The 14,053-nt window shown below is 38.5% G+C and overlaps 2 protein-coding genes across 11 annotated transcripts in view; one reads left to right on the plus strand and one right to left on the minus strand.

The window, feature by feature from the left end:
* Positions 1-8,626, plus strand: part of USP50 (ubiquitin specific peptidase 50) — a 32,713-nt gene extending 24,087 nt beyond the window's left edge. For 4 of the 5 annotated variants that reach the window (XM_033408410.2, XM_049706080.1, XM_049706081.1 and 1 more), the window contains one exon: positions 7,315-8,626. In XM_033408410.2, coding sequence (XP_033264301.2) covers positions 7,315-7,506 — 192 coding nt within the window. In that variant the 3' untranslated portion in view covers positions 7,507-8,626. Of the gene's footprint in view, positions 1-3,604; positions 3,970-7,314 lie in introns of those variants that run through there. The other variant, XM_049706083.1, reaches the window with a different exon arrangement.
* Positions 8,572-14,053, minus strand: part of USP8 (ubiquitin specific peptidase 8) — a 99,916-nt gene continuing 94,434 nt past the window's right edge. For all 6 annotated transcript variants that reach the window (XM_049706052.1, XM_049706051.1, XM_004281281.4 and 3 more), the window contains 4 exons: positions 13,280-13,516; positions 12,413-12,555; positions 9,571-9,703; positions 8,572-9,402 (listed from right to left, as the gene is read on the minus strand). In XM_049706052.1, coding sequence (XP_049562009.1) covers positions 9,217-9,402; positions 9,571-9,703; positions 12,413-12,555; positions 13,280-13,516 — 699 coding nt within the window. In that variant the 3' untranslated portion in view covers positions 8,572-9,216. The remainder of the gene's footprint in view (positions 9,403-9,570; positions 9,704-12,412; positions 12,556-13,279; positions 13,517-14,053) is intronic.

Genomic DNA, 14,053 nt, shown 5'->3' on the forward strand with positions numbered 1-14,053 from the left:
TTTGTTAATATGGTGTATCACGTTGATTATGATTTGTGTATACTGAAGAATCCTTGCATTCCTGGAATAAACCACACTTGATTATGGTGTGTGATTCTTTTAATGTGCTGTTGGATTCTGTTTGCTAGTATTTTGTTGAGGATTTTTGCATCTATGTTCATCAGTGATATTGGCCTGTAGTTTGCTTTCTTTGTGACATCCTTGTCTGGTTTTGGTATCAGGGTGATGGTGGCCTCGTACAATGAGTTTGCGAGTGTTCCTCCCTCTGATATACTTTGGAAGAGTTTGAGAAGGATAGGTGTTAGCTCTTCTCTAAATGTTTGATAGAATTCACCTTTGAAGCCATCTGGTCCTGGACTTTCGTTTGTTGGAAGATTTTTAGTCACAGTTTCAATTTCAGTGCTTGTGATTGGTCTGTTCATATTTTCTATTTCTTCCTGATTCGGTCGTGGCAGGTTGTGCATTTCTAAGAATTTGTCCATTTCTTCCAGGTTGTCCATTTTATTGGCATAGAGTTGCTTGTAGTAATCTCTCATGATCCTTTGTATTTCTGCAGTGTCAGTTGTTACTTCTTTTTCATTTCTAATTCTATTGATTTGAGTCTTCTCCCTTCTCGATGAGTCTGGCTAATGGTTTATCAATTTTGTTTATCTTCTCAAAGAACCAGCTTTTAGTTTTATTGATCTTTGCTATCATTTCCTTCATTTCTTTTTCATTTATTTCGGATCTGATTTTTATGATTACTTTCCTTCTGCTAACTTTGGGGTTTTTTCATTCTTCTTTCTCTAATTGCTTTAGGTGCAAGGTTAGGATGTTTATTCGATATGTTTCCTGTTTCTTAAGGTAGGATTGTATTGCTATAAACTTCCCTCTTAGAACTGCTTTTGCTGCGTCCCATAGGTTTTGGATCGTCGTGTCTCCATTGTCATTTGTTTCTAGGTATTTTTTTATTTCCTCTTTGATTTCTTCAGTGATCACTTCGTTATTAAGTAGTGTATTGTTTAGCCTCCATGTGTTTGTATTTTTTACAGAATTTTTCCTGTAATTGATATCTAGTCTCATAGCATTGTGTTCGGAAAAGATACTTGATACAATTTCAATGTCCTTAAATTTACCAAGGCATGATTTGTGACCCAAGATATGATCTATCCTGGAGAATGTTCCATGAGCACTTGAGAAAAATGTGTATTATGTTGTTTTTGGATGGAATGTCCTATAAATATCAATTAAGTCCATCTTGTTTAATGTATCATTTAAAGCTGTGTTTCCTTATTTATTTTCATTTCGGATGATCTGTCCATTGGTGACAGTGGGGTGTTAAAGTCCCCTACTATGATGTGTTACTGTCGATTTCCCCTTTTATGGCTGTTAGTATTTGCTTATGTATTGAGGTGCTCCTATGTTGGGTGCATAAATATTTACAATTGTTATATCTTCTTCTTGGATCGATCCCTTGATCATTATGTAGTGTCCTTCTTTGTCTCTTCTAATAGTCTTTATTTTAAAGTCTATTTGGTCTGATATGGGAATTGCTAATCCAGTTTTCTTTTGGTTTCCATTTGCATGGAATATCTTTTTCCATCCCCTTACTTTCAGTCTGTATGTGTCACTATGTCTGAAGTGGGTCTCTTGTAGACAGCATATATATGGGTCTTGTTTTTGTATCCATTCAGCCAATGTGTGTCTTTTGTTGGGAGCATTTAGTCCGTTTACATTTAAGGTAATTATCAATATGTATGTTCCTATTCCCATTTTCTTAATTGTTTTGGGCTCGTTATTGTAGGTCTTTTCCTTCTCTTGTGTTTCTTGCCTGGAGAAGTTCCTTTAGCATTTGTTGTAAAGCTGGTTTGGTGATGCTGAACTCTCTCAGCTTTTGCTTGTCTGTAAAGGTTTTAATTTCTCCATCAAATCTGAATGAGATCCTTGCTGGGTAGAGTAATCTTGGTTGTAGGTTTTTCTCCTTCATCACTTTAAATATGTCCTGCCACTCCCTTCTGGCTTGCAGAGTTTCTGCTGAAAGATCAGCTGTTCACCTTATGGGGATTCCCTTGTGTGTTATTTGTTGTTTTTCCCTTGCTGCTTTTAATATGTTCTCTTCGTATTTAGTTTTTGAAAGTTTGATTAATATGTGTTTTGGCATATTTCTCGTTGGATTTATCCTGTATGGGACTCTCTATGCTTCCTGGACTTGATTAACTATTTCCTTTCCCACATTAGGGAAGTTTTCAACTATAATCCCTTCAAATATTTTCTCAGTCCCTTTGTTTTTCTCTTCTTCTTCTGGAACCCCTATAATTCAAATGTTGGTGTGTTTAATGTTGTCCCAGAGGTCTCTGAGACTGTCCTCAGTTCTTTTTGTTCCTTTTTCTTTATTCTGCTCCGCAGTAGTTATTTCCACTATTTTATCTTCCAGGTCACTTATCCATTCTTCTGCCTTAGTTATTCTGCTATTGATCCCATCTAGAGTATTTTAAATTTCACTTATTGTGTTGTTCATCGTTGCTTGTTTCATCTTTCGTTCTTCTAGGTCCTTGTTAAATGTTTTTTGCATTTTGCCTGTTCTATTTCCAAGATTTTGGATAATCTTTACTATCATTATTCTGAATTCTTTTTCAGGTAGACTGCGTATTTCCTCTTCATTTGTTAGGTCTGGTGCATTTTTATCTTGCTCCTTCATCTGCTGTGTGTTTTTCTGTCTTCTCCTTTTGCTTATCTTACTGTGTTTGGGGTCTCCTTTTTGTAGGCTGCAGGTTCATAGTTCCCGTTGTTTTTGGTGTCTGTCCCCAGTGCCTAAGGTTGGCTCAGTGGGTTGTGTAGGCTTCCTGGTGGAGGGGACTAGTGCCTGTGTTGTGGTGGATGAGGCTGGATCTTGTCTTTCTAGTGGGCAGGTCCATGTCTGGTGGTGTGTTTTGGGGTGTTTGGGGACTTATGATTTTAGGCAGCCTCTCTGCTAATGGGTGGGGTTGTGTTCCTGTCTTGCTAGTTGTTTGCCATAGGGTGTCCAGCACTGTGGCTTGCTGGTCGTTGAGTGAAGCTGGGTGCTGGCGTTGAGATGGAGATCTCTGGGAGATTTTCGCTGTTTGATATTATGTGGAGCTGGGAGGTCTCTTGTGGACCAGTGTCCTGAAATTGGCTCTCCCTCCTCAGAGGCACAGCACTGACTCCTGGCTGCAGCAGCAAGAGCTTTTCATCCACACGGCTCAGAATAAAAGGGAGAAAAAGAAGCAAGCAAGCAAGCAAGAAAGAAAGGAAGGAAGGAAGGAAGAGAGAGAAAGAAAGAGAAAGAGAGAGAGAGAGGGAGGGAGGAAGGAAGGAGGAAAGGAAGGAAAGAATAAAGAAGATAAAATAAAGTAAGATAAAATAAAGTTATTAAAATAAAAAATAAGTATTAAGAAAAAAAATTTTTTTAAAAGAAGAAAATAAAACGGACAGATAGAACCCTAGGACAAATGGTGGAAGCAAAGCTATACAGACAAAATCTCACACAGAAGCATACACATACACACTCACAAAAAGAGGAAAAGGGGAAAAAATCATAAATCTTGCTCTCAAAGTCCACCTCCTCAATTTGGGATGATTCATTGTCTATTCATGTATTCCACAGATGCAGGGTACATCACGTTGATTGTGGAGCTTTAATCCACTGCTTCTGAGGCTGCTGGGAGAGATTTCCCTTTCTCTTCTTTGTTCGCACAGCTCCCTGGGCTCTGCTTTGGATTTGGCCCCACATCTGCGTGTAGGTTGCCGGAGGGCGTCTGTTCTTCGCTCAGACAGGACGGGGTTAAAGGAGCCGCTGATTCAGGGTCTCCGGCTCACTCAGGCCGCGGGGGAGGGAGGGGCACGGAGTGTGGGGCGAGCCTGCGGAGGCAGAGGCCAGCATGACGTTGCACCAGCCTGAGGCGTACAGTGCGTTCTCCCGGAGAAGTTGTTCCTGGATCACGGGACCCTGTCAGTGGTGAGCTGCACAGGCTCCCTGTAAGGGGGTTGTGGATAGTTACCTGTGCTCGCACACAGGCTTCTGGTGGCGGCAGCAGCAGCCTTAGCGTCTCCTGCCTGTCTCTGGGGTCCGCGCTTTTAGCCGCGGCTCGCGCCCGTCTCTGGAGCTCCTTTAAGCAGCGCTCTTAATCCCCTCTCCTTGCGCACCAGGAAACAGAGAGGGAAGGAAAAGTCTTTTGCATCTTCGGCAGGTCCAGACTTTTCCCTGGACTCCCTCCCGGCTAGCCGTGGTGCACTAACACCCTGCAGGCTGTGTTCACGCCGCCAACCCCAGGCCTCTCTCCCTGCGCTCCCCAGGACTCTCCCTGCGCTCCAACTGAAGCCTGAGCCTCAGCTCCCAGCCCCCGCCCGCCCCGGTGGGTGAGCAGATAAGCCTCTCGGGCTGGTGAGTGCTGGTCGGCACCGATCCCCCATGCGGGTATCTCTCCACTTTGCCCTCTGCACCCCTGTTGCTGTGCTCTCCTCCGCAGCTCCGAAGCTTTCCCCCTCCGCCCCCCCCAGTTTCCGCCTGCGAAGGGGCTTCCTAGTGTGTGGAAACCTTTCCTCCTTCACAGCTCCCTCCCACTGGTGCAGGTCCCGTCCCTATCCTTTTGTCTCTGTTTATTTTTTTTTCTTTTGCCCTACCCAGGTACGTGGGGAGTTTCTTGCCTTTTGGGAGGTCTGAGGTCTTCTGCCAGCGTTCAGTAGTGTTCTGTAGGAGTTGTTCCACGTGTAGATGTATTTCTGGTGTATCTGTGGGGAGGAAGGTGATCTCCGCGTCTTACTCTTCCGCCATCTTTCCCACGTCCCCTTGGAGTTTTTAATCTTGCTATTTATTGCCCTCTAACTCTTACTCATGGTGAATTGTTTCCTTGTATGCTCTGTAATACTGAATTGTGAGTTCAGCATCACTGGGTTTTTATATGTGGGTATCCTGTGTAGCCTGAATTAAGGTGCATCAATCAGAAAGTAATTCTTTTTGCCAAGCAACCCCAAAACACTTTTCATTCTTACCTTAAATTCACAGGATTCTGAGACACAGTAGTGTAAATTTGAATCCCCAACCAAAGAGAAGCCAGGTCTGTGGTAACGACTTTCCAGGAATGACTTTTATTCTTTGTACCCAAAGCCTAAGCTAAGCTAAGCACTGGAGGGTGGATTTGTTCCCCCCCCCTAGTTTATTCTTTTATTGAGGGTGCCTCTCTTTAAGAGGTTGTGGCTATGTGTGTGGATTTCAATCCAACTCCTCACCTTGCAGGGACTTAGGACTTTACCTCCAGCCCTTGTGTGACCTTTAAAACCCAAGCACTGTGGTTCCAGGGACCAGAAACTGTCTTTGCTCTCAGGCAGTCACAGCATTAACCACACATCATGCTCATCTTTTATTTACTCTGTTCTTGGACCCTGGAGATTACTCTTACTATACAATCTTTAAAGTTAGCCATATATTTCAAAGGGTATTTACCATGTTTTATCCAGCATTCTTTTTTTTTTTTGGCTGGTTGAGTCTTCGTTGCTGCGCATGGGCTTTCTCTAGTTATGGTGTGCAGGGGCTACCCTTCGTTGTGGTGCATGGGCTTCTCATTGCGGTGGCTTCTCTTGTTGCTGAGTATGGGCTCTAGGTGCGTGGACTCAGTAGCTGTGGCTTGTGGGATGTAGAGTGCAGGCTCAGTAGTTGTGGTGTATGGGCTTAGTTGCTCTGCGGCATGTGGGATCTTCCTGGACCAGGGCTCGAACCTGTGTCCCCTGCATTGGCAGGCAGTTTCTTAACCACTCTGCCACCAGGGAAGTCCCTATCGAGCATTCGTTACAGTTTCATAACTAAGGCTTTCAGGCTAGCTAATTGCCAAAATTACTGAGAATGGAAGTCTAGAATGATGCTTCACCCTGCCCTATTCTACTATGTCAATTTTGTTTGTTTACATTGTCATCAGAACAGAACATATTCCAGCCATAATCTGTGTAGTCACTTTAGAACATTACTTCATCATCTGGATCCACCAGATGTTTTGTTTTTCTCAAATTACATCACACTATTATGGGCACCATTTTATAAATAAGGAATTTCAAGCATATCAGCTTAAGGTCACATGGCCAAGACCAGGACCAGAGTCTGAATCTTTAAAATGTCAGCTTTGGGATATTTCTCTAAGAGTTAACAGGAGATGTGGGGAAGATGAAGGTCTAAGGGAACACTTAATAAGTACCTCCTATGTGCTAGCACTATAAGAGAGACAGTAGTTGTATAAGACAAGGTCTTATTACCCATTTTAAAAGATAGGGGAATTAAAGCTCAGAAAGGTTAAATAATTTCCTTAAGGTCATTGTGCAGTATTAGAGCTGAATTCATAGAACTGACTAGAAAAATCCATTTTCTTCCCTCTACCCCAGGGGTCAACAAACTTAAAAAGCTAGATAGTAAATATTTTAGGATTTGCAGGCCATGTATTCTATAGTCTCTCTTGTAACTATTCAACTTTACAGTTGTAGTGTGAAAGCAGCCACTTAAAAACATAAACAAGTGAGCATGGCTGTGATCCCATAAAACTTTATTTAAGGACATTGAAAAATCTGAAGTTCATATAATTTTCACACATCACAAAATATTATTCTTCTGATTTTTTTCAACCATATAAAAATATAAAATGCATTCTCAGTTCACAGGCCATATAAAAACAGGCAGCAGGCTGGCTTTGACCCATGCGCAAATGGTTTGTCAACCCCTGCTCTATGCCATACCACCTTCTGAGAAGTGAGGTTCTCCAATGCCTTTGTTTCAAACATTGCTTTACTGGGTTAGGGAAGACATGGGAAAAAGAGAATAGAACAGGTTCTTTTTTGGGCCTTGGATGACCAAGGGAGCTGTTGCTGTACAACCTCCTCAAATTGTGTGGTAGCAGTATGCAGTTGTTTTAATGTCTTGTTCCAATGTTAAATATCTTTTTTCATGTCTATCTTAGACTGTCTTCAAAATTAAACTATAAGCTCATTTAGGAAACATGACTATTTTCTTATTTTAAAATTTCCTTTGATGTTTAATACTCTATGTACAGTTGGTGCTCAGTAAGTATTAACTGATAAATATTAGAAGATGCCAAATACTATCCTATTTCATTCACAAGTCTATTAAATAATCGATGGACACAATATATAACCATTTCAGTGACCTGAAAAATATACCAGTCGTCAGGCTATATGTATGATTTAACATAATGTATGATTTAGCTTTTAATCCAGTATAAGGGACAATTATAAAAATATTTCTTGGCCCTATCATTTGGGTTCTAATATTTAAAGTATTCAGATGTAAATACTGTGTGACATTCCTTTCTCCCCTAGAACCACTCTGGTGATCTGGATGGTGGCCACTACACTGCTTTCTGCAAAAACTCAGTGACTCACGCCTGGTATAACTTTGATGACACACGAGTCAGTGAGATTCCAGATACTTCAGTTCAAACTGCTACAGCATATCTCCTGTTCTATAGCTGCCAGCCCTTTTCTATACCTATGCAAAAACGCAAGAGTTAGGAAAATGGTGTTTCCTGAAAATTGCAAAACTAGCAATTAGAACCTGGTACTTAAGTTTTGCTTTGTCATTAAAACTCTTGCAACTTACTTGCGTCACTGACATTTTTAAGTCTTTCTGGAATGTTACGCAACCTTCACAAGGTAAGTCTATAAAAAGATGGGTCCTGGCCCACTGAAAAAGGCAGCATGAAAATGATGCAATGCTAACGAATGGGGACCTTCAAAGCAATCAGATTATAAGTATTATGTTCAGGTTTCAAAGTACAGTGTTTATTAGTGTGTATTTTTATCATAAACAACTATCTCATAATAATTATATATATCCAACAAATTATTTTCCAAAGATACTTCATGGAGCTAAACCAAAATAACTTTTGTTCAAGTGGCTCTGTGAGGTTAGGAATGTGATTTGAAAATATTTAATTGTTCAGATAATTTAGGCAAGAAACTATAATCTCTCAGACTAATTGTAGAACATGAAAAGTTGTCAGTTTCACAATTCAACACCTTCCTTTCATCTTCTTCCTGAGTGTCCACTAATGGTGACATCTTTCAGAAGCACCTTTAGAATCTTGTTTTTATATTTATATATTGACTTTACCTATAACAACCAAGTCCCTGAGGTAAATGATAAATTCTAAGCTCCTCTATCCCTTTTAATACATCACTTTGTAAAGATGTGGTTTATAATGCAGTTTACTTTGCAGTCATGTCTGACTCATCTCTTTTTATCTTAATCCTAAGAATTCTACTACTCTTGATAGAATGAGTCTGGGCATTAAGTTATTTGTATTTTACTCTGACTCCCAACTCTGAGCGCATCATAAGTGCTATGTGCAGTTCAGGGTCAAGGTAAAGGATGAGTGGAATCAAGTGATGCAAAGGAATAAGTGTACTAAATTTTAAGTCATTGTAGTGGTATAAAGAGTGTATGTATAAAATCTGTAATTCTACTGTTCTATGTTTAATAATATAAAATTAAAGACAGAACACTTACAGGGTTTTAAATTATTTTTCTCATTAAGATTTTAATGTAGGTGTAAATGAAAATTCTCATTTAAAAAATTAAAGAAAAGTTTCCATTTATTTTTTTAGAATAAAGATTTAGTGCACAAATACAGCCCAAAGCCAACAGAAAAATAGCTTTGCCCTGTCATTTGCCTAAGAAAGCACTGCAATTACTCAGAATAGGCCAAAAGGAAAGAAAAAAAAAAGCAATCCTCTGAGTTCTAGGCTTCACAAAAGGACCACATCTTATACTATGTACATCGATTTGATGTGCAAGTGTGCAATAAATATATACACATACATTCCTATCTGTTTTACATCATTCTAGAGTATTCATAGATCAAGCTGGGATTTAGAAATGTGAAAAGGCCATAACAGTAAAAAGGAAAATAAAGGATACAATGGTTTTTAGACCAGTAGAATAATTATGCTTAGCTAATTATTTTAACTTTGGAGCAAACTAAAAAAGTTGTTTTGAAATAAATGGTACCTGTAAGGAATGCTTACTGCAATACTCGTTAAATGTGCTTGGTCAGTTGTTTGATAATAGCACTGACCTGAAGTATATGGTATAGTAACACAACTCTCACTGTCCTAGAATTCCTTTAAATGGCCAGCTATAGCTATCCAGAATCTTTAAGCATTTCAAGAATTGTGTTGCTCAGCCTGTTAAAAGATAACTAGCTTATAACCTACTTCTCCTTATGTGGCTACATCAGTTACTCGTGGTCCCAATGACGTATAAAAGAGGATATAAGCTGCTGAAGATTTCACAGAAGAAACGGAAATATCAGAAACTTCATGATCATCAAATTTAAACCACCGCTGTCTTGCTGCATTTTTACAATAGGCAGTGTAGTGGCCTCCATCCAGCCCACCATAGTGATTCTGTGCCAAACAAGACAGAAAATCAAATCAAATTGAATTATTTAAAATATGTCAATAATTTCAAAGACTTATGTTGCTCTTACTTTCCTATGAGGTAAGGAACCACTTGAAACTGGGTTTTTTAGTTTGCTTCTAAAGAAACTGTATTTAGTTTAATGAGATACTTACCGAAACAGAAAACAAGTTATATTTCCTCAAATTGTTCTTTGGACCAATAACATACTGTGACAAGTCAAGATTTTCTAATGGGAAGTCCACAGATGTCTGTAATTTTTGCTTCCATCTGCCATCATAGGAAAAACTGTAGAGCATAACATTACAGCAATTACACTGACAGACCAAAGACATCAGAATGAACCCTAATTCATTCATTAACAATCCAGATTTTTAGACAGGACCATAAAATCCATTTCAAACACACAATCAGAATTTTCATAGTGGAGGGACCTGTTAAAGACACCTGGTTTGGGACTTCCCTGGTGGTCCAGAGGTTAAGACTCAGCGCTTCCAATGTACGGGGCGTGGGATCGATCCCTGGTTGGGGAACTAAGATCCCACATGCCGCATGGTGCAGCCAAAAAAGAAAAAAAGAAGAGAAAAAAAGAAGAAGAAAAAGATAACGTAAGTCCCCTACATACGAATCTTCAAATTGTGAACTTCCAAAGACGTGAATGTGCCCGTGTATGCCAGCTGTTGTACTGTACTACTATACTTTTCAAGGTACTATACTGTAAGATTAAAAATATTTTATTTTATTTTTTTGTGGTACGCGGGCCTCTCACTGTTGTGGCCTCTCCCGTTGCAGAGCACAGGCTCCGGACGTGCAGGCTCCGCGGCATGTGGGATCTTCCCGGACCGGGGCACGAACCCGTGTCCCCTGCATCGGCAGGCAGACTCTCAACCACTGCACCCCCAGGGAAGCCCTGTTTTATTTTTTGTGTTTGTTTTTTATGTATTATTTGTGTGAAAAGTATTATAAACCTATTACAGTAACGCCTATTACTATATAGTGGAGTTAGTTGGGTACCTAGGCTAACTTTGTTGGACTTACAAATGAATTGGACTTACAGATGCACTCTCAGAACAGAACTCGTTCGTATATAGGGGACTTGCTGTACTTGGTTTCATTTGTTTTACAAATGAAGAAACTGCCGTACACAGATATTAACACATTATTGACCAGAGACGTATTAATACGTCTTTTGTTACCCGAACGTATTGACTGTAGGCATTTCAATATTCATTTACATAACAAATCGCCAGCCGCAGGCGTTAGTTTCTGCAAAAATCCCCCATCAATAATGAGTTAAATGTCTAACCGCAGGTCAAACAGCTAGAGTGGTAGAGGTAGGGCCATACCTTGGTCCCTTAATCCGTAGACCCAGCTAAAGCTATTAGATTAGTCTCCTACAAAGGTAAAAAGTTATGAAAACCCCCATTTATAATGCTAATCACCACAAAAGTACAGAGGAATGACAGAGGAGAGCTGCTCTAGATTTAAGCTTGTACTTTTGGGGACACTAGAGCTGGTAATTGCAAGCACATAAATTAGTGACTGAAATAATGGCATTCCATTATCCTGACATATTCTGCTTCTTTAAACACCAAAATACTGGTTATTTCAGAATTATTTTTTAAAAAATGAACTCTGAACCATTTATACTTTTAGATATTCTCCAAGAGTAATACACAGCATTAAAAATCTTAACAGAACAAATGTGTAATCATTTATAGAATGTTTATACCTCCACAATCTGCAAGAAGCAGAAAAGGACAACTGATATAAGCTTTTGTTAGAAAATTTACACAAGAGGAATTTGAATATATCAATGTGGAAATTAACATAAATAACTGCCTAAGAATCTCCAATAATATAAGATGAAACAAAAAATTAAAAAGAAATGCTTTCTTTGAAACAAAAATTAGAGCTCTCAATAAACAGATGAAACTTCCTTTTAAAGTTTTTCCAAAAAATGACTTAAAGGTATCACTCCACAGATGGATACCATAAAGACAAAGAATCAGAGCAAAAGACCTGGCACATGTTTTACAACTCTCTCGCCATTATTCTTCTACTGCTATAGGTCCAGATCTTGTTCATTGGCTGGAAAAATATGGGCAAAAATATGTCTGCACTCTACAATGGCATCCTTAATGTTTTATCTTTAAAAATTATACTTTAAAAAAACTCATATATTTCATTTTCAGCACAGTATTTTTTATGTTTACTATATTGTTTGAATGATAAATTTTATCTAATAGTGTGTTAGTTATATTGTATAACATTATTTTTATACATTTTCACTGAATGCTTTGTAATGATTTAAAATTTTCATATTTGAAATGCAATAATTTAGTTTCACTGATTTTATTTTTAAAATTTTATATTGGATTATCATTGATTAACAATGTGTGTTAGTTTTGGGTGTACAGCAAAGTGATTCAGTTACACATATACATGTATCTATCCTTTTTCAAATTCTTTTCCCATTTAGGTTATTATAGAATATTGAGCAGAGTTCCCTGTGCTCTACAGTCGGTCCTTACTCATTATCTATTTATTTTTTATTTTTAATTTTTTTGGCTGTGCTGCGTGGCTTGTAGGATCTTAATTCCCCGACCAGGGACTGAACCCACACCCTCAGCAGTGAAAGTGCAGAGTCCTAACCACTGGGAAACCAGGGAATTCTCTTGGTTATCCATTTTAAATATAGCAGTGTGTACATGTCAATTTCAAACTCCCAATCTATCCCTCCCCACTAGTTTCACAGATTTTTAAAAACAGAATTATATGAAAGAGTGATGCTGTCACTTTGCCCTGTTATTACAAACACTAAGGTGAACTAGAATCTCATCATTTCTGCCTAGTTTCCCTAGAGATACCCTAACCAGATGATCTTCCTTTGTTATACATCCTAAGCAGGTAGTAAAACAAAGTGTTTAGAATAAAAGACTTAGAAGTCCTTCATCTAAAAAGTACTAAACACTAAGAAAAATGTGTCCCTTTTACCGTTTCAGATGCACTAAAAGTACAGGTGGCAACTTCCAGATTTCTATCTTTTTTAGCGAATCCCGTCGAGTTCTGCAATGACTGCAGTAAAACCTGTTGTTATCTGTGAGTTTTTCTTCTTTGGAAAATAATCTAAGGCAATCCTAGAGGCAAAAACAAGTAGTAGATACTTGTTAATATTTTCAACACAGTATTCCTGAGCATCTATTCAATAAGTTACTCTGCCAGGCATGAGGAATACAACAGTAAACTATTACAAAACAGTTCCTGCCCCCACAAAGTTTATGATCTAGTGAGGGATGCAGACCCAGATGGGAGCTGACAGTGACAAAGAGTGTGGCGAGTGGTGGTGCTGCCAATGGTGGAGGGAAGAAGTCCTGCATGCCCTGAGAGCACTGAGGAACTTCTACCTGGTGGCTCGGAAGTTCTGACTAACAGGAAGCCAACACTAAAGGGTGTCAACAAGCTCTCTAAATCACACCGCTGTTGTCTGCAAAACATATTTATTTGACATACCCATGTAGAGCAAATTCCTATAAAACTGTACCTAAATTAAAGTCAACATACAATTTTCCAAATTAACTTTTAAAACTTCTTCAATAAATACAAACTTTAAAAAAAATTATTAACTCTAAAAGAATATTTTATAGGAAAATATCTTTTAAAAAGGAAAATTTCTTTTTAAAAATGCTGGTTTTTTCCTAATCTACAGAGGCCTAATTAAAACAAAATTTTTGTTTAAGTTTTAACCTGTAAAATGTTTATGGGGCAAACAAGAGAAATAAATTACTGAATAAAGTACACCTCTATGTGCATATGAACAGAATTTTTCTTCAACAAATCATTTTCTCTCAATCCTAAACTTACCTGTAATGTACATTTACTTGTAGATGCTAGTGGTAGAGACAGATACATGAACGCCTCAAATGTCCTAGACTTTCTGTGGCAGGTGAGGCACTGTACTGTGGATTTGAATTGACCCTGAAAAAGGGCAACAATGATAGATTCATTGAGCTGCTTGTGCTTCTGCCAAGCGTGTTCTGCAGCTTTAAAGTCATCGAGATGATCATTATTTTCTTCTTTATGTCTCTTCCGATTATCAGCCTGGAAATAAAATTTAGACTCTATATTAATATCTCAAAGTCAACATTTAAATATAAAATTGAAAGAGTATATTAAATACAAACACTCTGCAGATTTAGAAACACTTCTTGTTCTTTTCAGAAAGGAATTCTAATCTCATCAAGTGCTACAAAAAAATTCTAGCCAAGAAAACCTCCTAAAATACCAAAACCCACTTTATCAAAAGGATGTAACTTGTTGCAATTGCTCAACAAATTTTTATTTAAAGAGCTGAAAAGTCTGGTTTTGAAAAGACATTCCACATATAGCTGGGAGTTAGGACTACAACTAGACAGATGTTATTTTGCTGTCCTAGTCTCATGGATGGATACATTCTATCTATCTACCTACCTACCTACCTACCTACCTACCTTCACACACATATACACATATAGACACACACAACATACATATATTCACACACATATACATATATAAGTGTGTGTATCTATTTGTGTATGTCTGTGGTTGCTGGTAAGAAAGGTGACCCCAAAGGTTCTGAAAGAGGACAGCTTGGTG

Source organism: Orcinus orca, chromosome 2 (genome assembly GCF_937001465.1).
Source record: "Orcinus orca chromosome 2, mOrcOrc1.1, whole genome shotgun sequence".
NCBI classification, from domain to species: Eukaryota; Metazoa; Chordata; class Mammalia; order Artiodactyla; family Delphinidae; genus Orcinus; species Orcinus orca.